General features: G+C 34.0%; 1 protein-coding gene across 1 annotated transcript in view; it reads right to left on the bottom strand.

Moving 5' to 3' along the window:
* Nucleotides 1-24789, bottom strand: part of Ankrd31 (ankyrin repeat domain 31) — a 184291-nt gene that overhangs the window by 34853 nt on the left and 124649 nt on the right. The window contains 4 exon segments of the mRNA XM_077791084.1: nt 1629-1725; nt 18495-18582; nt 20427-20542; nt 22187-22349. Coding sequence (XP_077647210.1) covers nt 1629-1725; nt 18495-18582; nt 20427-20542; nt 22187-22349 — 464 coding nt within the window.

The raw sequence follows: 24789 nt of genomic DNA, 5'->3' as shown, positions 1-24789 counted from the left end.
TTTTTCTTCACATACTCTCTGAAATGATTTCAGGTACCTACCAGGAGTCTTTACACCACGCTTTAGAAATGCTGTTTTAATGAAAAGCAATTATAAGATATCTTGCCTTTCTTATCAAAGTATAGAGTTGTTGATACTGAATATCCAGCAAACATTTAAAAGTTGTCATATGTTAAGTGGAAAAAGCAGCAAGAAGAAATAAGTTTAGCAAATAACAGTAGCAAAAAAATGCAAAAAGTTAGATAAAGGAGAAATAAAAATACTAATACCACATCATGTGAAATAAGGAATTCAGACAGCAAAATCTCTTTGATTACCCAGACCAAGATTTGAAATTTTATAGCAATCTTAATAAGGATTTACACACCTGAAACTCTAGTTATCAGGAAGTTTCCAAAATTCTAGATGTTCACTAGAATGTTCACAAAATTCTAAGTGTTCACACTGTTCACCATAGGATAATTAAAGAGAATTAAAGCTAGATTCTAAAGTTCCCTAGAACATATCCCACAGTCATTTACCCATCAATGAAAGCTCACTTGCTTGCTACTGCCAGGGAAACATGTCAGGAAGCAAGAAGGAACTTATTGGAGAAAAAGGCAAAATAAAGACAGAAGATAGTAGATTTAGAATTAAAAAATTTCAAACTGATTTTTAAATAAGTCCAGAGAAACCTGAATATGTAATAGATGTCAAATGGAATTAAGTAGCTAAGTCTCATTAAAAACTAATAAAAATATCCAAATAATAAAAAGATACAGAATATTTTAATTTTCTCAAAAAAGAATAAGAGGTATATAATCAACATTTTCAGGATAAAACTCCTTAAGAACCCTGAAAGATTAGAAGTACAGACACATACACATACACACGTACACACAATCCTAAGATTAATCAACTGATTAATCAACTGCACTAAAAGAAACAATATTTACTGTAAAAGAAAAAAATTCATGTAGAAAATTTAGATGTGCTAAGAATCTGTAGAATTCATGATCAGAAAGGCTTTTAAAAGATTCTTCACTGTAGACAACTTTTTAAGATACTAAAATGTTCTTTTCTGAACATTTCAGGTAAGAAGTTAAAAATACATATATTTCTAGAAAGTATTATTCTCTACAGAGATAAGACATTAGACAATATCATGAAGTCATTTACTGGTTCTAAGCAATGTTTGTATTCTTTAGAAATTCTAGGCCTATTTGTGTTAGTCAGTTTTCCATTACTTTAACAAACACCTGAGATAACAAATTTGTTAAAAAGAAAAGGTTTATTTTGGCTCATGGTTATAGAGGTTTCAGTCCATGGTTGGTTGGCCTCAAGATGCTCTGGGACTATGGTGAGGCAGCATGCAGCACATCATGGTGGAGTGAGTGACACAGCAAAGTTGTTTATTTCATGGCCAGAACACAGAGAGAGGAAGCAGAAGGGGCCCTGCTATTCCCCTTGAGGGCTTACACCAATGATGGGAAGGCATCCCCCTAGACCCACCCCCAGTTAGTGCCCATCTGGGAACGAAGCCTTTACGAAGCACCTCTAGAGGACATTGCAGATCCAAACTACAGTACTTCTATAGCTAAAAACAGATACATTCTAGAAACTATACAGCACATATTTTTTTCACTCACCTGTATTTTTTAGCCAGATCATCCCTTTCTGCTTTCTGTTTGGCAAGTACGTTATCCATAATCTCTTTTATCTCTAACATCTTTTCAATGTATTGTTCTAGAAACATGGTAATAAAATATAAAGTCAGTTAATTGAAGACAGCAAATAGTCACACCAAACTGGTCCTAGTGTTAATTTTTTAAAGTCATTATTCCCTACCTACTTCCAAATATTAATGGCCCAGATATCTAAATCAAGGCTTATTTAATAATGTCATTCTAAAGAAATTCCCTGAGGTATAGGTAAGAATATTGTGCCAAGAACAAGCAGGCCAGTCTAAATTCTAATTCTGCTATTCCCACTGAGAACCTAAGATTAGTCATGCAATAGTCATGTGACCTCTATGGTCAGCTCTTCTCTTTCTCTTACTCCCTTCATCCTTTCAATTAAATTTCTTTATATAAAAAGTTACCAGGCATATTTTTCAAATGTTTGGAATTGACAAAGTTTATATCTGTATTATACTTTTCAGAAGCACTTCAGTTTCACAAAACAAGGTATTCCCAACAACTTTAGAGCAGACCATGCATGGTGAAAACGTGACTAGAGACACAGAGTCTACAGAGGTAAGGACTGTTTGACATTAAGATATTACTACTTCTAGAACATCAAAGGATGTGCTTTCTTAAATTAAAAAAATAATGTCAGCTTATCTTTCAGATCAAGATGGGAAGCAATTTTGTATCTACTCTTTGTTAAAGAGACTACCATAGATTCACAATCAGCCTGAAACGATATATTAAATTTAATGAAAGATCATAGTTCCTTTTTTCCCTTTATATTCTTCAAGCACTTTATTTTTCTTCAATCAAAATTTCAAGGATTATTTTGCTAATTCAATTTCAAGTTTGCTTAATGATCTTTGACATATGGTATGTTGATTAGGACACTGATAAAAGGAAATTTTCTTATCTGTATTCTTAGGGCCTTGCTTTGGTTGCTGGTCTCAGAAAGCTCACAGGGATGATAGAGAAAGTGAATGTGCTGTGAGGGGAATAAAAGGTATCAAAGGAAAAACATCCATCATAGCATTACTTGTAATAGTCAAGACTGACAACAACTTCAAAGTGGACAAAAATTATTCAGTAAATAAATATGAAATTGCACTGACACGTAGGAAACCATGTAGCCATTTAGATGAGATTTATGAGAAGTTTAATAAGCTAGGAAGATTCTTTTTAATATTAAGTAAAAAATGAGAAAACAAAATTATGTCTGCAATATGATCATAGCTATGTTAAAGAAAAAGTAGGGTAAAACAGCAAAATATAATGGTCTTTGGGTGGTAAGACAGTGATTTTTCTTTCTACTTCTCTATTTTACATTTTTCTATTTATTTTTAAAATTTATACATAAATAGTACATATTTATGAAATAATGTTATGTTTTGATACATGTATACACTGTATAAAGTTCAAGCCAGGGCAAAGCTACTTATCTTCTTAAATATTTCTTTATGGTAAAAACATTCAAAATTCTATTTTTTAAAAAATTTTTATTTACAGATGGTCAACTTTCTTATCTATAAATGAACTCAGCAAATGAAGGTAAGAATTTTGTCTGTTAAAATTGTTTGCTTTGGAGTTTGTGGGGTATAGCTTAATGGTGTAATGCTTGCTTAGCATTCTCTTTTTTTTTATTGGATGTTCAAAACATTACAAAGCTCTTGACATATCATATTTCATACATTAGATTCAAGTGGGTTATGAACTCCCATTTTTACCCCAAATACTGATTGCAGAATCACATCGGTTACACATCCACATTTTTACATAATGTCATATTAGTAACTGTTGTATTCTGCTACCTTTCCTATCCTCTACTATCCCCCTCCCCTCCCCTCCCATCTTCTCTCTCTACCCCATCTACTGTAATTCATTTCCCTCCTTGTTTATTATCCCATTCCCCTCACAACCTCTTATATGTAATTTTGTATAACAATGAGGGTCTCCCTCCATTTCCATGCAATTTCCCTTTTCTCTCCCTTTCCCTCCCACCTCATGTCTCTGTTTAATGTTAATCTTTTCTTCCTGCACTTCCTCCCTGCTCTGTTCTTAGTTGCTCTCATTATATTAAAGAAGACATTTGGTATTTGTTTTTTAGGGATTGGCTAGCTTCACTAAGCATAATCTGTTCTAGTGCCATCCATTTCCCTGCAAATTCCATGATTTTGTCATTTTTTAGTGCTGCGTAATACTCCATGGTGTATAAATGCCACATTTTTTTTTATCCATTCATCTACTGAAGGGCATCTGGGTTGGTTCCACAGTCTAGCAATTGTGAATTGTGCTGCTATGAACATCGATGTGGCAGTATCCCTGTAGTATGCTCTTTTAAGGTCTTCAGGGACTAGTCCGAGAAGGGCAATAGCTGGGTCAAATGGTGGTTCCATTCCCAGCTTTCCCAGGAATCTCCATACTGCTTTCCAAATTGGCCACACCAGTTTGCAGTCCCACCAGCAATGTACAAGAGTATCCTTTTCCCCACATCCTCGCCAGCACTTGTTGTTGTTTGACTTCATAATGGCTGCCAATCTTATTGGAGTGAGATGGTATCTTAGGGTGGTTTTGATTTGCATTTCTCTGACTGCTAGAGATGGTGAACATTTTTTCATGTACTTGTTGATTGATTGTATGTCCTCCTCTGAGAAGTGTCTGTTCAGGTCCTTGGCCCATTTGTTGATTGGGTTATTTGTTATCTTATTGTCTAATTTTTTGAGTTCTTTGTATACTCTGGATATTAGGGCTCTATCTGAAGTGTGAGGAGAAAAAATTTGTTCCCATGATGTAGGCTCCCTATTTACCTCTCTTATTGTTTCTCTTGCTGAGAAAAAAACTTTTCAGTTTAAGAAAGTCCCATTTGTTGATTCTTGTTATTAACTCTTGTGCTATGGGTGTCCTATTAAGGAATTTGGAGCCCGACCCCACAATATGTAGATCGGAGCCAACTTTTTCTTCTATCAGACGCAGAGTCTCTGATTTGATATCTAGCTCCTTGATCCACTTTGAGTTAACTTTTGTGCATGGCGAGAGGAGGGGATTCAGTTTCATTTTGTTGCATATGGATTTCCAGTTTTCCCAACACCATTTGTTGAAGATGCTATCCTTCCTCCATTGCGTGCTTTTAGCTCCCTTATCAAATATAAGATAGTTGTAGCTTTGTGGATTAGTCTCTGTGTCCTCTATTCTGTACCATTGGTCCACCCGCCTGTTTTGGTACCAGTACCATGCTGTTTTTGTTACTATTGCTCTGTAATATAGTTTGAAATCTGGTATCGCTATACCACTTGATTCACACTTCCTGCTTAGAATTGCTTTTGCTATTCTGGGTCTTTTATTTTTCCATATGAATTTCATGATTGCTTTATCTATTTCTACAAGAAATGCCGTTGGGATTTTGATTGGCATTGCATTAAACCTATAGAGAACTTTTGGTAATATCGCCATTTTGATGATGTTAGTTCTGCCTATCCATGAACAGGGTATATTTTTCCATCTTCTAAGATCTTCTATTTCTCTCTTTAGGGTTCTGTAATTTTCATTGTATAAGTCTTTCACCTCTTTTATTAGGTTGATTCCCAAGGAATCTATGGGACACAATGAAAGCAGTTTTAAGAGGGAAATTCATCGCCTGGAGGTCATTCCTCAAAAAAAGGAAAAACCAACAAATAAATGAGCTCACACTTCATCTCAAAACCCTAGAAAAGGAAGAGCAAAACAACAGCAAATGTAGCAGAAGGCAAGAAATAATTAAAATCAGAGAGGAAATCAACGAAATTGAAACAAAAGAAACTATTGAAAAAATTAACAAAACTAAAAGTTGGTTCTTTGAAAAAAATAAATAAGATCAACAGACCCTTAGCCATGCTAAGGAAGAGAAGAAGAGAGAGGACTCAAATTACTAACATACGGGATGAAAAAGGCAATATCACAACAGAGGCTACAGAAATACAGAAGACAATTAGAAATTATTTTGAAAACCTATATTCCAATAAAATAGAAGATAGTGAAGACATCGATAAATTTCTTAGGTTATATGATTTGCCCAGACTGAGTCAGGAAGATACACACAATTTAAACACACCAATATCAATGGATGAAATAGAAGAAGCAATCAAAAGACTACCAACCAAGAAAAGCCCAGGACTGGATGGGTATACAGCGGAGTTTTACAAAACCTTTAAAAAAGAATTAATACCAATACTTTTCAAGTTATTTCAGGAAATAGAAAAGGAGGGAGCTCTGCCAAATTCATTCTATGAGGCCAACATCACCCTGATTCTGAAACCAGACAAAGACACCTCAAAGAAAGAAAACTACAGACCAATATCTCTGATGAACATAGATGCAAAAATCCTCAATAAAATTCTGGCAAATCGGATACAAAGGCACATCAAAAAAATTGTGCACCATGATCAAGTAGGATTCATCCCTGGGATGCAAGGCTGGTTCAATATATGGAAATCAATAAATGTTATTCACCACATCAATAGACTTAAAGATAAGAACCATATAATCATCTCGATAGACGCAGAAAAAGCATTTGACAAAGTACAGCATCCCTTTATGTTCAAAACACTAGAAAAACTAGGGATAACAGGAACTTACCTCAACATTGTAAAAGCTATCTATGCTAAGCCTCAGGCTAGCATCATTCTGAATGGAGAAAAATTGAAAGCATTCCCTCTAAAATCTGGAACAAGACAGGGATGCCCTCTATCACCACTTCTATTCAATATAGTTCTCGAAACACTGGCCAGAGCAATTAGACAGATGAAAGAAATTAAAGGCATAAAAATAGGAAAAGAAGAACTTAAATTATCACTATTTGCGTATGACATGATTCTATACCTAGAAGACCCAAAAGGGTCTACAAAAAAACTACTAGAACTAATAAATGAATTCAGCAAAGTGGCAGGATATAAAATCAACACGCATAAATCAAAGGCATTTCTGTATATCAGCAACAAAACTTCTGAAATGGAAATGAGGAAAAACACTCCATTCACAATATCCTCAAAAAAAATAAAATACTTGCTTAGCATTCTCAAGGCCCTGCATTCCATTACCTAGTATCACCAACAAACAAAACAACACCCCCCAACCCCGGTAAAAAAAACAAAACTTTTTAAAATATAAAAGGAACGCACTAGGGCTGAGCCTGTAGCTCGGTGGCAGAGTGCTTGCCTAGCATATGTGAAGCACTGGGTTTAATCCTTAGTACCACATAAAAAAATAAACAAATAAAATAAAGGCATGCTGTCCTACAACTGCAAAAAAATAAAAAATAAAAAAAGAATGTGCTAATATTGTAAAAAGTTTTTTAAAAACAATATAATGTTTACAAAATGAACAGTTAAAGTCCTTATTCTTACTCCCCTGCTTCTCTTTTATTTTACTCTGAAAAGGAAATTGCTATTAATACTTTGAGGTATCAGAAATTGGTTTTATATTATTTATTTTTAAAAATTATTTATGCTATGAAATAAATATATACATTATAAATTCTTGAAAATTAAAATCATGTTATTTTGTTTCTGCAGTATTTAGAGAGCAAAATGTAACATACAAGGTTACTTATAAATCTTACAAATTTACTATTAAGGATTTACATATAAATGTGGATTATGTCCAACTTGAGATTCCTAAATAGGAAATAAAAGGCTTAAATGAAGCTGGGTGTGGTGGCCCACACCTGTATTCCCAGGGGCTCAGGAGGCTGAGACAGGAGGATCACGAGTTCAAAGCCAGCCTCAGCAACAGTGAGGTGCTAAGCAACTCAGTGAGATCCTATCTCTAAATAAAATACAAAATAGGGCTGAGGATGTGGCTCAGTGGTTGAGTGCCCCTGAGTTCAATCCCCAGTACAAAAAAGAAATGGCTTAAATGAATTATTTTTATTTCTTTTAAGCCACTCACTAATCATTTCACTCTTGGCTTTGTTTCTTAAGGATTTTGTTCAATATTTTTGAACAAAGACACATTATACCAGATTATATGAGGTTCACGACTGGAATATGTTCCAGAATTTCCCTTTGCAAATCAAATAATATGATTATGTAGGCTGGGATTGTGGCTCAGTGGTAGAGCATTTGCCTAGCATGTGTAAGGCAGGTTCAATTCTTAGCACCACATAAAAATAAATGAATAAAGTAAAGGTCCATCAACATTTTAAAAAATAAAATAAAATAAATTATATGTTTGGGGGACCTTCAATATGAAGAAAACCAAGAATGTTTTGTTGGGCTGTGTTGAACATTATTTCTTTGTAAATGAATGTAGTAGAAATGAGGACTTTGGTTGATCCAAAATTGACTTTCTTCATCACTGCAGCATTTCTTTGACTAGCAATGTGACAATGTAACAAATGAGATTTTCTCATTTAATAATAAAAAATTGTGGGGCTGGGGATGTGGCTCAAGTGGTAGCACGCTCGCCTAGCATGTGTGAGGCACTGGGTTCGATTCTCAGCATCACATAAAAATAAAATAAAGATATTGTGTCCACCTGAAACTAAAAAATAAATATTAAAAAATAATAATAAAAAATTGTGTAGTGTTTAAAAAAAATTATGTGATTATGTATAGAGTCAGTGTCCCTAATACTATCATGATGGGTTAGTTTTATTGTGTCATGCACATGTTAAAAAGGGGAAAAGGTATATAATCATTAAGAATTTAGACATAAATTTGTATAACAAATCTGACTCTGCTTATTAAAAGATATTTAAATTACATATGTGCCCTGTCACACTGGGTTTTCTAAATGAATTTTAAACTTCAGGCAAAAATAACATATCTCAATAACCCTAAAATATTCTATGCTTCTATAAGAAAGGATATAAAGATGTTTTACATGTAATTTGATATTATATGCCTATTTATCAGAGGCATCCTAATATGCATAATATTTTACTATTCATTGTAAAACAATAAGAATGAAGTGAATTATTCTACACTTAAGGGTGCATAAATGGGGTAATGATATGGGAAACACCCTATTATCATCTTTATATTACACAAAGAACAGAGATTTTAGATGAATTATACATTAAAACGCTTAGAAAAAATGCAATATTTAAAATGGCAATTTTTGGTCTCCAGTTGAAGCACTAGAGATATCAAGGTGAATGCAAGATTTCCCTATGACAAATTTCAAAGACATGTACAAAAATAATATTCATTACTCTTGGATCCTTCAGTCAAATCAAAGACATATTAAAAATGTCAGAATGTGTAGAGAGGTAAATTCGTAAAAATATTTCTTTAGAGAGGTGTTGCTTAACTAATGAGAATCTCCAAATTGAATAGCAAAAATAAGGATTCTATCACCTTATCTCTCCTTACTTAAGGGACAGATAAACAAAAATAAAGGGAATATGATTATTTAATGTATTGGTTAGAATAGAATATAATTATAAAATCTGGGGGTGAGAGGAAGAAAAGTTTCTAATCTTTGAAGTATTCAAAAATATAGCCAGAGAAAAAGGCTAATACATTTTTACTACACAGAATTTGAAAATTTATGCATTAAAACACAAAAGTAACACAAATAATAAGTGGCTAAAAAGTATTTGTAGAAATTATATTGGAAAAGAAGTTGATAATTTTATTATATAACCAGGTTTAAATAGATGAATAAATAAAGAACAGGAGTAGTCACTTCACAAAATAATAAATACTAGCGAGCGTCCCACTGAAAATCAACAAGGCAAATAAAAATGTAAGGCTTTTTTTAGGGCTAGGGATATAGCTCAGTTGGTAGAGTTCCTTCCTGTCATGTACAAGGCCCTGGGTTCAATCCCCAGCACCACAAAAAATAAATAAATAAATACAAATAAGGCTTTTTTCCCCCTACTAAGCTAGTATGGTCATTTTAAATAAAAATACTAATGCTACTAGCAGTACATACCAAAAACAAAAGCTAAAGTTATTTTGGTGGAAATGGAAATTAGTATATAATACTAATCAAGCTGTCAATACAAATCAATAGACTTTTAAATGTTTCTATAATTTGGCCCAATAATCCCAATTCTGTTAATCTTTCCTAAGAATATAATCATAAATCCATAATAAGAGCTACATGTTGTGGCATAATAGTAAAAATTGGAAATAATTTAAATGTTCAACAAAAAGGGGAAATTTTAGTAAACTATGAAACATTTATTGAACAACATGATAACACACAACCACTAAAAGTAATGGTTATAAGAATGCAAAAATAGCACATCTAGCATGACCCAAACAGTTTTTAAAAGTTTTATTGAGGTTTAAGCATAACTATATTCTTGGACCAAAAAAAAAAAAAGCCAGATTACAAATACATCAAAATATTGTGGTAAGACAGGAATAAATAATTTTAGCATATCCCCTTCTTTAAAGTGTATCTACATGCCTTCTATAATAAAAACGTTATAAATTTTAATATGCTTAAATGGTAAATAAAATACACTAACTACACATATTTAGGAGTATGAATTATTTTATATTATTTTCCTCAAAACATGTACCATGCTTTAGGTTAGGATAAAAACGTAGAATGGAGGGGATCCAAGATGGTGGGTTAGAGGGAGGCTGCATTCTGTGTCTCTCCATGGCCTGGGATTCAAGTAGTTGGAATACTGTTTCTCTGTGAGTAATTCGAGGACTCCTGACAGCTGTTCCCTCCCAGGAATCACCGCCACCGCACCTGTGCAGATCTCTAGGCCTCAGCACTGGCACAGGACTCCTGGCTGCCCACCCACACAGGAATTCCATCACTCCTGTGTGGACCCCCATCTACCAATGTGGGGTTCCTCCAGTTGCCTCCATCTGGGACACTTCAACCACTGCCATAGTCCCCTGCATGTGGTAGCCTACACCTGGGGACACTGCACAGGGTCTAGAGACAGCTGTCAGCCACAACACTACATGCCACAGAATTGTATCTCTTAACATACCGCCCACTGCCACCACCTGGCCCAACCAGACCAACACTCCATTGCTGAAAGCAGCTGCCTCTATCTTGGGACACCTTCCTAGCCAACTTTAGCCGGTATTTCCCCAGTTTGGAATACCGGCTGGGGCTTAGAAGCAATATAAAGCTACCTTTAGTCCCCAACTCCCCCCTCTTTCCTGTAGCCTATAACACTTGCAGTCACACAGCTGGTCTGAGTACTGATATTCCCAGTACAAAACAGCTCTCCACCCCAGGTATGCAGCCCCCACAGCACAGTCCAAAATACCTCCAGAGAGAAAGGTTCCTGACTGGGAAGTTAGAAAGGGAGGGTGTGAGTGAGATACATTTTGAAGACTAAACTAGAGACCAGGAATTGTGAGAGTTACAGGTGATATAAGGAGATAAGACCACGTACCCACACACACAGCAGGCCTCAAAGGAGATCCTTGGTGTGAAGTTTCCCATCTGGACCAACAAGTACTGTACCCCACCTGCAGGAGCTACGCCTCCAAGACGAACCCTTCCACCCTAATAACATTATCCTGAGGGTGAAGATACAGCAAACAACAGATAACCCCACCTATTGAATGAGAAGGGAAATAGGAAAGATACTGATCTCAAAAAAAAAAGCACAATCTTCATATCTTCTTTCAAGATTTTTTCTTTCCCCTCTCTCTTTTCCCCTGCCCTCACATCCCCAACATTTGTGAAGCCAAGTACTTTTCATGAATTAAGCTACTGAGGATTGGGATGTCTGAATAGTATATTACAGTTGTGTTGCATATGCTTTTTATCTATTATTACATTTTTTATTTTTCTTAATATTTATGTTTGTTTGCTTTTTGTACTCTCTCTATTATCTTCCCACTTACTTGTCTCCCCCAAATCACTTTCTCTCTCTTCTGCTACTAACCAACTTCTTTAGATTCTTCTTTCACACTTTCTAAGATCTAATAACTATATATCCCCACCTCCTACCCACTCAACATCTCATCCTACAACTCACCCGGGGTTCTGTGTCCACCTTCAGAAATGGTAGACCCTTTTGCAAACCTACTGTTTATAGTATAGATAATAAATGAACTCATCATTTCTGTATACTGTGACAAAACCATAAATGTCTTAATAGCAGCTATTTGATTTAAGGTTCTATATTGTTTATATTGGGATCTTTTAATACTGTTCTCCCTCTTAAAGGAGAGGTATTGGAACCCTGCAGGGATACTATAAGTCTATAGGGTAAAAACTGTAATGCCTCAGATCTGCAGTGCTAGAAGGGAAAACACATGAACAACATTAAAAACAACAACAACAACAACAAAAACAAAAACAAGGTAAGAAAGTGCTCCAAATAAACCAAGAAAACTACATTATTAGAATCCATGGCCAGAACAACAGCAGAAATGACAGAGAAGAAATTCAGGATATATATAATTAAAATGTTCTGTAAATGAATGGATGATGTAAGAGAGTAAATACAGGCAGCAAAAGATCTTTTCAATAAAGAGATACATAAGCAAATACAGAAAGCAAAACATTACTTCAATAAGGAGATAGAGGTTCTGAAAAAAAAAAAAACCAGAAATCCTTGAAATGAAAGAAACAATGAACCAAATTAAAAACTCAATAGAAAGCACTGCTGACAGATTAGATCACTTAGAAGACTGGACTAAAGACAATGAAGACAAAATATAAAATCTCTTTTTTTTTATACTGAAACTTTTTATATATTTATTTTTTAGGTGTAGGCGGACACAATACAATGCCTTTATTTTTATGTGGTGCTGAGGATCGAACCCGGGTTCCGCCTGTGCTAGACGAGCACTCTACTGCTGAGCCACAATCCCAGCCCCAAAATATAAAATCATGAAAAGAATGTTGACCACACAGTGAAGATGGTAAGAAACCATTAGCAGAACATTTAAGAACCATGGGACAACATAAAAACCAAATTTAAGAATTATCTGGATAGAAGAAGGCATAGAGTTCCCAACCAAAGGAATAAGCAATCTATTCAATGAAATAATATCAGAAAATGTTCTCCAATGCCATCCATTTATCTGCAAATGCCATAATTTTATTCTCTTTTATTGCTAAGTAATATTCCATTGTGTATATATGCCACATTTTTTAATCCATTCATCTACTGAGGGGCATCTAGGTTGGTTACACAGGTTAGCTATTGTGAATCAAGTGAAGTTAACCAATCGCAAAAAAACCCACAAATGCCAAATGTTTTCTCTGATATAAGGTGACTGACCCATAATGGGGTAGGGAGGAGGAGCATGGGAGGAATAGACAAACTCTAGATAGGGCAGAAGGATGGGAAAGGGGAAGGGAGGGGGCAGGGGGTTAGCAATGATGGTGGAATTTGATAGATATCACTATCCAAAGTACACATATGAAGACATGAATTGGTGTAAAAATACTTTATATAGAAACAGAGATATGAAAAATTGTGCTCTATATGTATATAAGAATTGTAATGCATTCCACTTTCATGTATTTAAAAAATAAAATCTATAAAAAAATCAGAAAATTTTCCAAACATGAAGAATGAATTGGAAAACCAAATACTAAGAGGCTTATAGGATGTCAAATGTACAAAATCACTACAGATCCACAACAAGGCACATTATAATGAAAATGCCTAGCATACAGAATAAGGAGAGAATCTTAAAAGCCACAGCAATTAGAATCAGATTATATATAGGGAAAACCCAATTAGGTTATCTACAGATTTTTCAACCCAGACTCTGAAAGCTATATGATTCTGAAACAACATATACCAAGCTCTGAAAAAAATGAATATCAACTAAGACTCTTAGACCCAGCAAAATTAAGCTTTAGATTTGATGACAAAATAAAAATCTTCCATGATAAAAAAAAGTTAAAGAATTTACAACTACAAAACCTGCACTACAGAACATCTTTGGCAAAATATTCCATTAGGAGGAAATTAAAAACAACAATGAAAATCAGCAAAGGGAGGTATTACACTAAAGGAAATACCAATCCAAGGAGAAACCAAGTCAAGTTAAATACCAAAAATAAACAAAAATGACTGGGAAAACAAATCAAGTCTCAATAATAATCCTGAATGTTAATGGCCTAAACTCACCAATCAAAAGACACGACTGGCAGATTGGATTAAAAAGGCCCAAAAATATGCTGCCTCCAAGAGATTCATCTCATAGGAGAATACATCCACAGACTGAAGGTGAAAGGTTGAGAAAAAAAGTACCACTCACATGGACTGTGGAAATATGCAGGCCTCACACCCTCATATCAAATAAAGTAGACTTCAATACAAAGGTAATCAAAAGGGATAAAGAAGGACATTTCATGTTGCTCAAGGGAACCATATATCAACAAGACCTAACAATTATGAATATATATGTGCCAAACAATGGAGCATCTACATTCATCAAACAAACTCTTGTCAAGTTCAAGAGTCAAATAGACTACAACACAATAATTCTGGGTGACTTTAAAACACCTCTTTCACCACTGGATAGATCTTCCAAACAAAGCTGAACAAAGAAATGATAGAATTCAATAAAACAATTGATAACTTAGACTCAACTGACATATAAAAAATATTTCATCATCAATGAGTGAATACACTTTCTTTTCAGCAGCACATGGATATCCTTCTCTCAAATAGACCACATAGTATGCCACAAATCAACTCTTAGCAAATAGAATAAGCAGAGATACTACTCTGCATTCTATCAGATCATAATGGAATTAAATTATAAATCAATGATAAAATAAAAAACAGAAGCTACTCAATACCTGAAAACTAAATAATATGCTATTGAATGAACAATGGGTTGCAAAATATATCAAAGAAGAGATTAAAAATTGTTAGAGGTAAACGAGTACTAATACAACATCAAAATCTCTGGGACACTATGAAGGCAGTACTAAGAGGAAAGTTCATTGCATGGAGTTCATTCCTTAAAAGAAGAAAACGTCAACAAATAAATGACCTAATATTACATCTCAAAGCTCTAGAAAAAGAACAAATCAACACCAAAAGCAGTAGAAGACAGGAAATAATTAAAATCAGAGCTGAAATAATGAAATTGAAACAAACAATTGAAAAAAATTGACAAAACAAAAAGTTGGTTCTTTGAAATAATAAATAAAACTGATAAACTCTTAGCTATGCTAATGAAGAGAAGGAGACAGAAAACTCAAATTGCTAACATTCATGATGAAAAAGGAAATATCAAGACACACAATACAGAAACACAGAAGATAATTAGAAATTATTTGAAAATTTATACTGACAGCATTGAGAAATTTTTATAGGCACATGATTTGCCCAAACTGAATCAGGATGATATATACAAGTTAAACAGATCAATTTCAAGATACGAAATAGTAGACACCATTAGAAGCCTACCAATAAAAAAAAGCCCAGGACCAGTTGGATACACAGCTGAGTTCTACAAGACCTTCAAAGAAGAACTAATACTTCTCAAATTATTTCATGAAATAGAAAAAGAGGGAAAACTTTCAAACTCATTCTATGAGGCCAATATCATCCTGATTCCAAAACCAGGGAAAAACACATCAAAGAAAGAAAACTTCACACCAATATCACTAATGAACATAGAAGCAAAAATTTTCAATAAAATTCTGGCAAATCAAATACAAAAAAAAAAAACATATCAAAAAGATAGGGTACCATGATCGAGTAGGGTTCATCCCAGAGATGCAAGGTTGGTTGGTTCAACATACAGAAACCAAAAAATGTAATTCATCACATCAATAGATTTAAAGATAAGAATCATGATCATCTCAATAGATGCAGAAAAATTATTTGACAAAATACAGCATTCTTTCATGTTAAAAACACTAGAAAAACTAGGGAAAACAGGAACATATCTCAACATTATAAAAGCAACTATGCTAAGCCCCATGCCAACATCATTCTAAATGGAGAAAAACTGAAAGTATTTCCTCTAAAAACTGGAACAAGACAGGAATGCCCTCTTTCACCACTTCTGTTTAACATAGTTCTTGAAATACTGGCCAGAGCAATTAGACAAAAGAAATTAAATGGATACAGATAGGAAAAAAAGAATTCCAATTATCATATTTGCTGATGATGTGATTCTATACCTAGAGGATCCAAAAAAATTCCACCAGAAAACTTCTAGAACAAATAAATTTGGAAAGATAGCAGGATATAAAATCAACACCCATAAATCAAAGGCATTTCTGTATATCAGTGACAAATCCTCTGAAGAAACAAGGAAAACTACCCCATTTATAATAGCCTCAAAAAAAAAAAACCTTGGGAATCAACTTAATGAAAGTGGTGAAAGACCTCTACAATGAAAATTACAGAACACTAAAAAAAGAAATTAAAGGAGACCTTAGAAGATGGAAAAATCTCCCTTGTTCTTGGATAGGCAGAATTAATATTGTCAAAATGACCATACTATCCAAAGCACTATACAGATTTAATGTAATTCCAATCAAAATACCAATGACATTCCTCATAGAAATAGAAAAAGCAGTCATGAAATTCATTTGGAAAAATAAGAGACCCAAAATAGCCAAAGCAATCCTTAGTAAGAAAAGTGAAGCTGGTGGCATCACTATACCAAACCTTAAACTATACTACAGAGCAATAGTAATAAAAATGGCACTGTATTGATACCAAAACGAACATGTAGACCAATGGTACAGAATAAAGAACACAGAGACAAATGCACATAAATACAGTCATCTCCTATTAGACAAAAGTGACCAAAACATATACTGGAGAAAAAGTAGCCTCTTCAACAAATGGTTCTGGGAAAACTGAAAAATATGCAACAAAATGAAATTAAGCCCCTCACTCTCTCTCACTATGCACAAAACTCAACTCAAAATGGATCTAGGACCTAGGATTTAAACCAGAGATACTGTGTCTACTGGAAGAAAAAGTAGGCCCAAATCTTCATCATGTCGGATTAGGCCCCAACTTCCTTAATTAGAGAATTAAAATCAAAGAATCAATAAATGGGATGGATTCAAACTGAAAAGCTTCTTTTCAGCAAAAGAAAAGAAATCAATGAGGTGAATAGAGAGCCTATAGAATGGGAGCAAATTTTTACCACTCACACATCAGATGGAGCACTAATCTCAAGCACTCAAAAATCTTAACACACACACACAAAACACATATTCCAATCAATAAATGGGCCAAGGAACTGAACAGACACTTCTCAGAAAATGATACAATCAATCAACAAATATATGAAAAAGTGTACAACATCTCTAACAATTAAAGAAATGCAAATCAGGGGCTGGGGATGTGGCTCAAGTGGTAGCGTGCTCGCCTGGCATGCATGCAGCCCGGGTTCGATCCTCAGCACCACATACAAAACAAAGATGTTGTGTCCGCCGAAAACTAAAAAAATAAATAAATATTAAAACTCTCTCTCTTTCTCTCTCTCTCTCTCTCTCAAAAAAAAAAAAAAAAGAAATGCAAATCAAAACTACTCTTACTCCAGTAAGATTTCATCTCACTCCAGTCAGAATGGCAGCTATTAAGAATACAAACAACAATTATTGATGAGGATGTGGGGAAAAAAGCACACTCATACATTGCTGGTGGGACTGCATGTTGGTGCAGACAATCTGGAAAGCAGTAGGAGACTCCTTGGAAAACTTGGAATGGAATCACCATTTGACCCAGCTATCCCTTTCCTCAGTCTAATACCCAAAGGACTTTAAAACAGCATACTACAGGGACACAGCCACATCAATGTCTATAGCAGTACAATTCACAGTAGCTAAATTGTGGAACCAACCTAGATTCCTTTTAGTAGATGAATGGATAAAGAAACTGTGGTATATAAACACAATGGGATACTACTCAGCATTAAAAGAGAATAAAATCATGGCATTTGCAGGTAAATGAATGGAGTTGGAGAATATCATGCTAAGTGAAGTAAGCCAATTCCAAAAAACAAAATGCCAAATGTTTCTCTGATATGTGAATGCTGATCCATAATGGGGGTTGTGGGGAGTATGGGAGGAATGGAAAAACTTTAGATAGGGAAAAGGAGAGGGTGAGGAAGGGAGGGGGCATGGGTATAAGAAAGACGGTGGAATGAGATGGACATCATGACTCTAAGTACATGTATGAAGACAGGAATGATGTGACTCTACTTTGTGTACAACCAGAGACATGAAAAATTGTGCTCTGTATGTATACTATGAATTGCAATGCCTTCTGCTGTCATGTATAACAATTATAATAAATAAATAAATTTTTTAAAAAGTAGAATGGATATAATTTAAAGAAAACTATTTTTTCCCAAAAGGCTATATACAAACATGAATTAGGACAAAAAATGAACTGTTATATCCTACTATATGAAAGACTAATGAGATACTTTAAATTACTTTTGACTTTTTTTAACTGACTTTTAGAAAGAATACAGATCTCAATCTATCAGTATCTACTTTCAACCTTATAAACCTATTTTCTATGTTATAAATTTGATCTATTTTTAAGGGTTGCTATAGCTGGGTGAACTGAAGAGTCAATGAATATTATAATCTCATCTCTAGTCATTATCCTATGTTTTTTGTCATATCTTGATCGGAACATATCACCATAAGTAGTATTTTATCTGTGATCATGGTTCTGAATGTCTCTCAAATTACTCCCACTATCTTAAATATAGTAGTATCTTTGTTAACAATTATACAAACTACCGGTTTGTATCACTGACTTTTAATGATAATTCCATATATATGAAGAAGACCATTTTTTCAGCCTTTGCAAACTTTAAAATGTCCCTTAAGAAGAAGATGAGGTAACAATGACCCTAGATATCTGAAATAATCACACTTTTGAGTAATAGACATATTTACCTGCATCTTCAGAGTTTCTTATTTCAAACACCAATAAATTTTCCTGTTTTTCTTCTATATCTTGCAGAATGGCACTGATGGTCTCATGCTATCAGATAAAAATATCAGAAACTATAAGAGGGTAGATATGCTCTCCCACCTGTCACTGACAAAAATGCACAATTATAACAAGCTGCTAAAAATGTTTCATTTTTCTTTATGCTCATGTTTTATGTAAGCTTAACTATATAAATATCATAGAGTTGAAAAAAATAGTAAACAGATCTTGATTTATATAGTCAAATCTCCTGGGAATGTGAGAGTAGCAATCATACAAGGAGTCATAACTTCTCATTTTGTTAAAATTATAGTCATATGACAGGAAAAAAAACAGCACATACTATTTAAAAATCACATATATATGAAAGTCCACTTTAAGGCTTTATGACTATCACTGAATAGTATTAAAATCTCATACATAATCTTCAAAGTATAAAACATTACTCTCAAAAACTCATAAAGGGTATTCTACCCCTTAATGCCTTTGTCTATATTCATCTTCCTTCCCTGAATGTCTTCAATTCACACTGCCCAGATCCCTGTCTTTCTTATGAGAATCTTAGAGTAGGCTCCAGAACCAGAATGTCTGTGGGTGAATATTGGCTCCACTTCTTCCTAACTGGGTGAATCCAACAATGAATGTTGCCTCTCTGTGTTTGAAATGAGTAACACAGGTAAAATGCTAAAGGACAATGTCAGACGAAGTAAGAACTTAATAAATATTATTATATAAATATATCTGTTATATTGTTATACATATAAATCATATATATCTCATACATGAAACCTCTGATCTAATATATACTGATTTCTCTTTTCTCAGAATTACTTAAGAGTTTCATAGCTTTATAATTTAGCATTAATATGGATAATGTCATATACATAATATGTCCTTATCAAGATAATGAGGTCTTGTAGGCAGAAGCATAGTTTTTACATTTGTATATGCTTTCCCTATTGCTGGATACATAGTTATTGCTCCATAAATGATGACTGATGGATTAACTCATTTATCCTTTCATAAATTCTCATACATTTTTAAAATGTGTAGGTCATCAAAGTCTTCTGAAGTATGTTGCTCTAAAATTTTTACTTTGGTGTTCACAAGGGATATGAAAAATGCACACAATAAACATAATATTCTAATTATTTAGTTAAGCACTCTTCCTGCTGTCATTTATTGAATACATCAAAGTGAAACTATATAATGCAAACATGCAAAACAAACAAAAAGCCTAAGGTTTACCTCCTTATAGAGTGAATAGCTTATGGGTACACAAGAAAACTAAAGGTCTAAACTTATACTCGGGCTAAGTCTGCCTCCACCTATAGGCTAAGATAAAGAAAATTTCTGGTGCCAACTTTCTTTTCCATTTTGTGATTGAGTACATTGGACCACAATGGGAGAAAACTTTCATTCAAGATAATCTTTCACTTATGATACTACCTTTTTAGGAAGTTTGTGTCTTAGTAAACTTTATGTTTTTGTCAAACTGAGAATATCCATCTTTATAAAGGTTACTTTCATCTGCTATATCTGGGTTCTAGAGTCTTGCCAACGTATTATATATCCTAGATACTTTTGAGAATGAATGAGTGAAGACATACTATGACAGTGGCAGAGTTAGTTGGATAAGAAGTAGCCAAACACAAGCTAGGTATAAAGGACAGCAACTAATACAAAGTTCTGTATTCAATACAGGTAAGTCAGAGTTAACCATACAGCATACTTTCTTGGCTTATTCTGCTCAATTATTTTCTTATTACAAAAGAGAATTTTCAACAACCTTGAGTCCTTATCATGGAAAGAGTTCTGCCAATAGTCAGTGGCTGGATGGTACAAAGAAAGGCATTTTCTAGGTTGAAGATAAAAAGGGTTGTAATTTTACTCACCACAGGAAGACTTTCTCTTGTTTTTTCTTGGCGTGAAAGGGAAGATGGATCAACATTTTTGTCAACATCACAAAAACACTGTTTGTGTCTTTTTGTCCGAACAGCAGGAATTTCTGCTTTAAAAAATAAATTTTAAAAATAGATAAGAATATGCAAAAATGTAGCTTTATTTTATCAATTTTAATGGTAATATGAATGGGAAAAATAATAATTTACAGTTATTATATCTTAATGTTAATTAAGGTATAATAAACTGTATATTATATATGATATATAATATATATATTATAATATAATATATATATTATATATAATAAACTGTATATATATATATATGATATACTTGCTTAACAACTTAGTATTACATACCTTCTATGTATCAGTTTAGACTTCCTACGAACTTTTTCATGTAGGTAGTATAATATATTTATTTCACAAAAGAAAGCAAGGTTTCAGAGAAGTTCAGGAAGTTGTCCAATGTCACACAGCTAGTACTTAAACCAGATGTCATCTGACTCCAAGTCCGTGCTTTTAACTATTATAACTATGATTCATTGTTCTGTAAAGTTCTCTTGGACCCTTCTCCCACCATGGATTCCCTTTCTTCATACTTCCATTTGCCCTGTACCCCTTATCCCATTGGGGTACCTAATTAAGAAATGTACATACAAAACCAACAGACACGGGAATAGGTATACTAGTATATAACAGAGTCCAGATAACTTCAGTTACAAGATTTCCCTGGTATGCTGAGCTCAGCTAAATCATGGAACTTGATCCTTACGTATGGCTGTGGAGAGGAAGAGTGAAATGGCTAAGGACATAAGAAAGGGGCTCACACTATAGACTTACTATACAATGGCAGATCATAGAAAACTTTTTAGCAGTCTTGATCTTAACCAATATGTAATCCATCTTGCTAGTAAAATATCACACAGTGAACATCCTTGGTTCTGCCTAATCATACATTAGTAATTTTTCCTCCCTTGAAAATCAATAGTTGGTGAGGAAGGAGGCAGGCAAGGCAGAAGTGTACCTCAGGGTTCTCACCTCCCCATTCTCCCTCATAGTGAGGGCACAGGAAGGTTTTCTCTTTTTTTTTTTCCTTTTTTTTTTTCTTGGAGTTTCTTTTTCTATGAGTCAAGGCTCAAACATGGGAAGAAATGAAGAACGATCTCCTCTCCTCAGCCCTTAATAAAATATAAATTATTGCTAAAAAATTGTTCATAAAATTTTTGCCTAGCTATACATTCCCTTATATAGACTTTTCACTGTAATGTACGTAAAACACACATATGAGTATGATATACTTGCTTAACAACTTAGTATTACAAGAACATTTGAAAATTGACATGAATCCAACCAATGTATGATTACAAATTTTGAAGTAACAAAATATCGGTTGCAGAGTCTTCAGTATAATGTTACCCTTTTCTAGCTCCACTATAAGTAAACTATCTGCTTGGTTTCAGTTACTTCTCTATCTCCAACCCAAAGGTAGGAAGATGAATGTTTGATTAATGAACAACATAGGTTTTATTTTAACATGTAACTCCAATCCAGTAGAATCATATGATCTATAAATTAAACCAAACTCAAAAGTGCTAATTTCTAAAAATAATGGCTTTTATAAAGTTTAATAAACATAGGAAATATCTATCCCCAGTTATGGAATAACTTATATTACAAATGTAAAAATGTTATTTTTCTAAGTAGAGATATCACTTATATAAAATAGCAAGCAGTACTGACATACATACCAGTGACTGTAGCATTACTTTCATCTCTATTATTGGCTTCAATAGCACCATGAGATTTTAGCAACTCTTTCATTTTATCATTATCTGCTTCATCCAAAGCAGTCTTCTGTTTTTGATCTTTCTGATTAGGGTTTGCTCCATGTTGTAGTAGTATTTCAGCTGCCTACAAGGAGTTTTTCAAAGTTTTATCTACACATATCTGCTTTAAGACACCTCTACCAAGCATTAGAAATAATCCATAAAAGTTTTCAAACTCTAGTCAAGAAAACTTTTGATTAAATTTGATATAGCAATTGCTAACTGATCCATTGATTTGGCCTGATTAGTTTTTCTTCCAGAGAGCCAAAAAACATAATATGAAAATAAAAAATGTTTTATAAGACCTTTAAAGAAGAACTAACATCAATACTTCTCAAACTATTTCATGAAATAGAAAAAGAGGGAACGCTTCCAAACACATTCTATGAGGCCAATATCAACCTGATTCCAAAACCAGACAAAGACACATCAAAGAAAGGAAACTTCAGACTAATATCTCTAATGAAAATAGATGCAAAAATTCTCAATAAAATCCTGGCAAATCAGATACAAAAACATATCAAAAAGATAGTGCATCATGATCAAGTAGGGTTCATCCCAGGAATGCAAGGTTGGTTCAACATAGGGAAATCAAAAAATGTAATTCATCATATCAATAAACTCAAAGACAAGAATCATATGATAATCTCAATAGATGCAGAAAAAGCATCTGATAAAATATAGCATCCCTTCATATTCAAAATGCTAGAAAAACAAGGGATAACACGAACATACCTCAACATTGTAAAGGCTATCTATGCTAAGCCCCAGCCAACATGATTCTAAATGGAGAAAAATTGAAAGCATTCCCTCTAAAAACTGGAACAAGACAGGAATTCCCTCTTTCACCACTTCTATTTAACATAGTTCTTGAAACTCTATCCAGAGCAATTAGACAGAAAAAAGAAATTAAAGGAATACAGATAGGAAAAGAAGAACTCAAATTATCACTATTTGCAGATGATGTGATTCTATACCTAGAAGACCCAAAACATTCCACCAGAAATCTTCTAGAACTGATAAATGAATTCAGCAAAGTAGCTGATATAAAATCAACACCATAAATCAAAGGCATTTCTGTACATCAGTGACAATCCCACTGAAAGTGAAACTAGGAAAACCATCCCATTTATAATAGCCTGAAAAATAAAATACTTGGGAATCAACTTAATGAAAGAGGTGAAAGACCTCTCAATGAAAACTACAGAATGCTAAAGAAAGAAATTAAAGAAGATCTTAGAAGATGGAAAGATCTCCCTTGTTCTTGGATAGGCCGAATTAATATTGTCAAAATGACCATACTACCAAAAGCACTATACAGATTTAATGCAATTCCAATCAAAATCCCAATGGCATTCCTTATAGAAATAGAAAAAGCAATCATGAACATCTGGAAAAATAAGAGACCCAGAGTAGCCAAAGCAATCCTTAGCAAGAAGAGTGAAGCTGGTAGCATCACTATACCAGACCTAAGACTATATACTACAGAGAAATAGTAACAAAAACAGCATGGTATTGGCACCAAAATAGACCTGTAGGCCAATGGTACAGAATAGAGAACACAGAGTTTAACCCACATAACTTGAGTTATCTTAGCAAAGACGCCAAAAACATACATTGGAGAAAAGATAGCCTCCTCAACAAATGGTGCTAGGAAAACTGGAAATCCACATGTGACAAAATGAAATTAAACCTCTATCTCTCACCATGCACAACAGTACACTCAAAGTGGATCAAGGACCTAGGAATTATACCAGAGACCTTGCACCTAATGAAAAGTAGAAAGAGTAAAGAAAAAGTAGGCCCAAATCTCCATCATGTTGGATTGACTCTAACTTTCTTAATAAAACTCCTGTAGTGTAAGAATTAAAACCAAGAATCAATAAATGAGATGGATTCAAACTAAAAAGCTGCTTCTCAGCAAAACAAACAATCAGCAAGGTGAACAGAGAGCCTACAGAATGGGAGCAAATCTTTACCACAAGCACATCAGGTAGAGCACTAATCTAGGATATATAAAGCACTCAATAAATGGGACAAGGAATTTAACAGACACCTCTCAGAAGATGATATGCAATTAATCAACAAACATGAAAAAATGTTCAACATCTCTAGCAATTAGAGAAATGCAAATTAAAACTACTCTTAAGATTTCATCTCACTCCAGTCAGAATGGCAGCTATTAAGAATACAAACAACAATTAGCGTTGGCCAGGATGTAGGGAAAAAGGCACATTGCTGGTGGGACTACAATCTGGTGCAGCCAATCTGGAAAGCAGTATGGAGATTCCTTGGAAAATTGGAATGGAACTACCATTTGACCCAGCTATTGCACTCCTCAGTCTATATCCAAAGGATTTAAAAACAGTATACTACAGAGACACAGCCATATCAATGTTTATAGCAGCACAATTCACAATAGCTAAATTATGGAACCAACCTAGATGCCCTTCAGTAGATGGATAGGGAAACTTTGGTGTACATACACACAGTGGAACATTACTCAGAATTAAAAGAGAATAAAA

The sequence above is a fragment of the Urocitellus parryii genome, chromosome 1 (assembly GCF_045843805.1).
Source record: "Urocitellus parryii isolate mUroPar1 chromosome 1, mUroPar1.hap1, whole genome shotgun sequence".
Lineage (NCBI taxonomy): Eukaryota > Metazoa > Chordata > Mammalia > Rodentia > Sciuridae > Urocitellus > Urocitellus parryii.
Note: the sequence above shows the minus strand (reverse complement) of the source record. Positions and strands in the feature narration are given on the sequence as shown.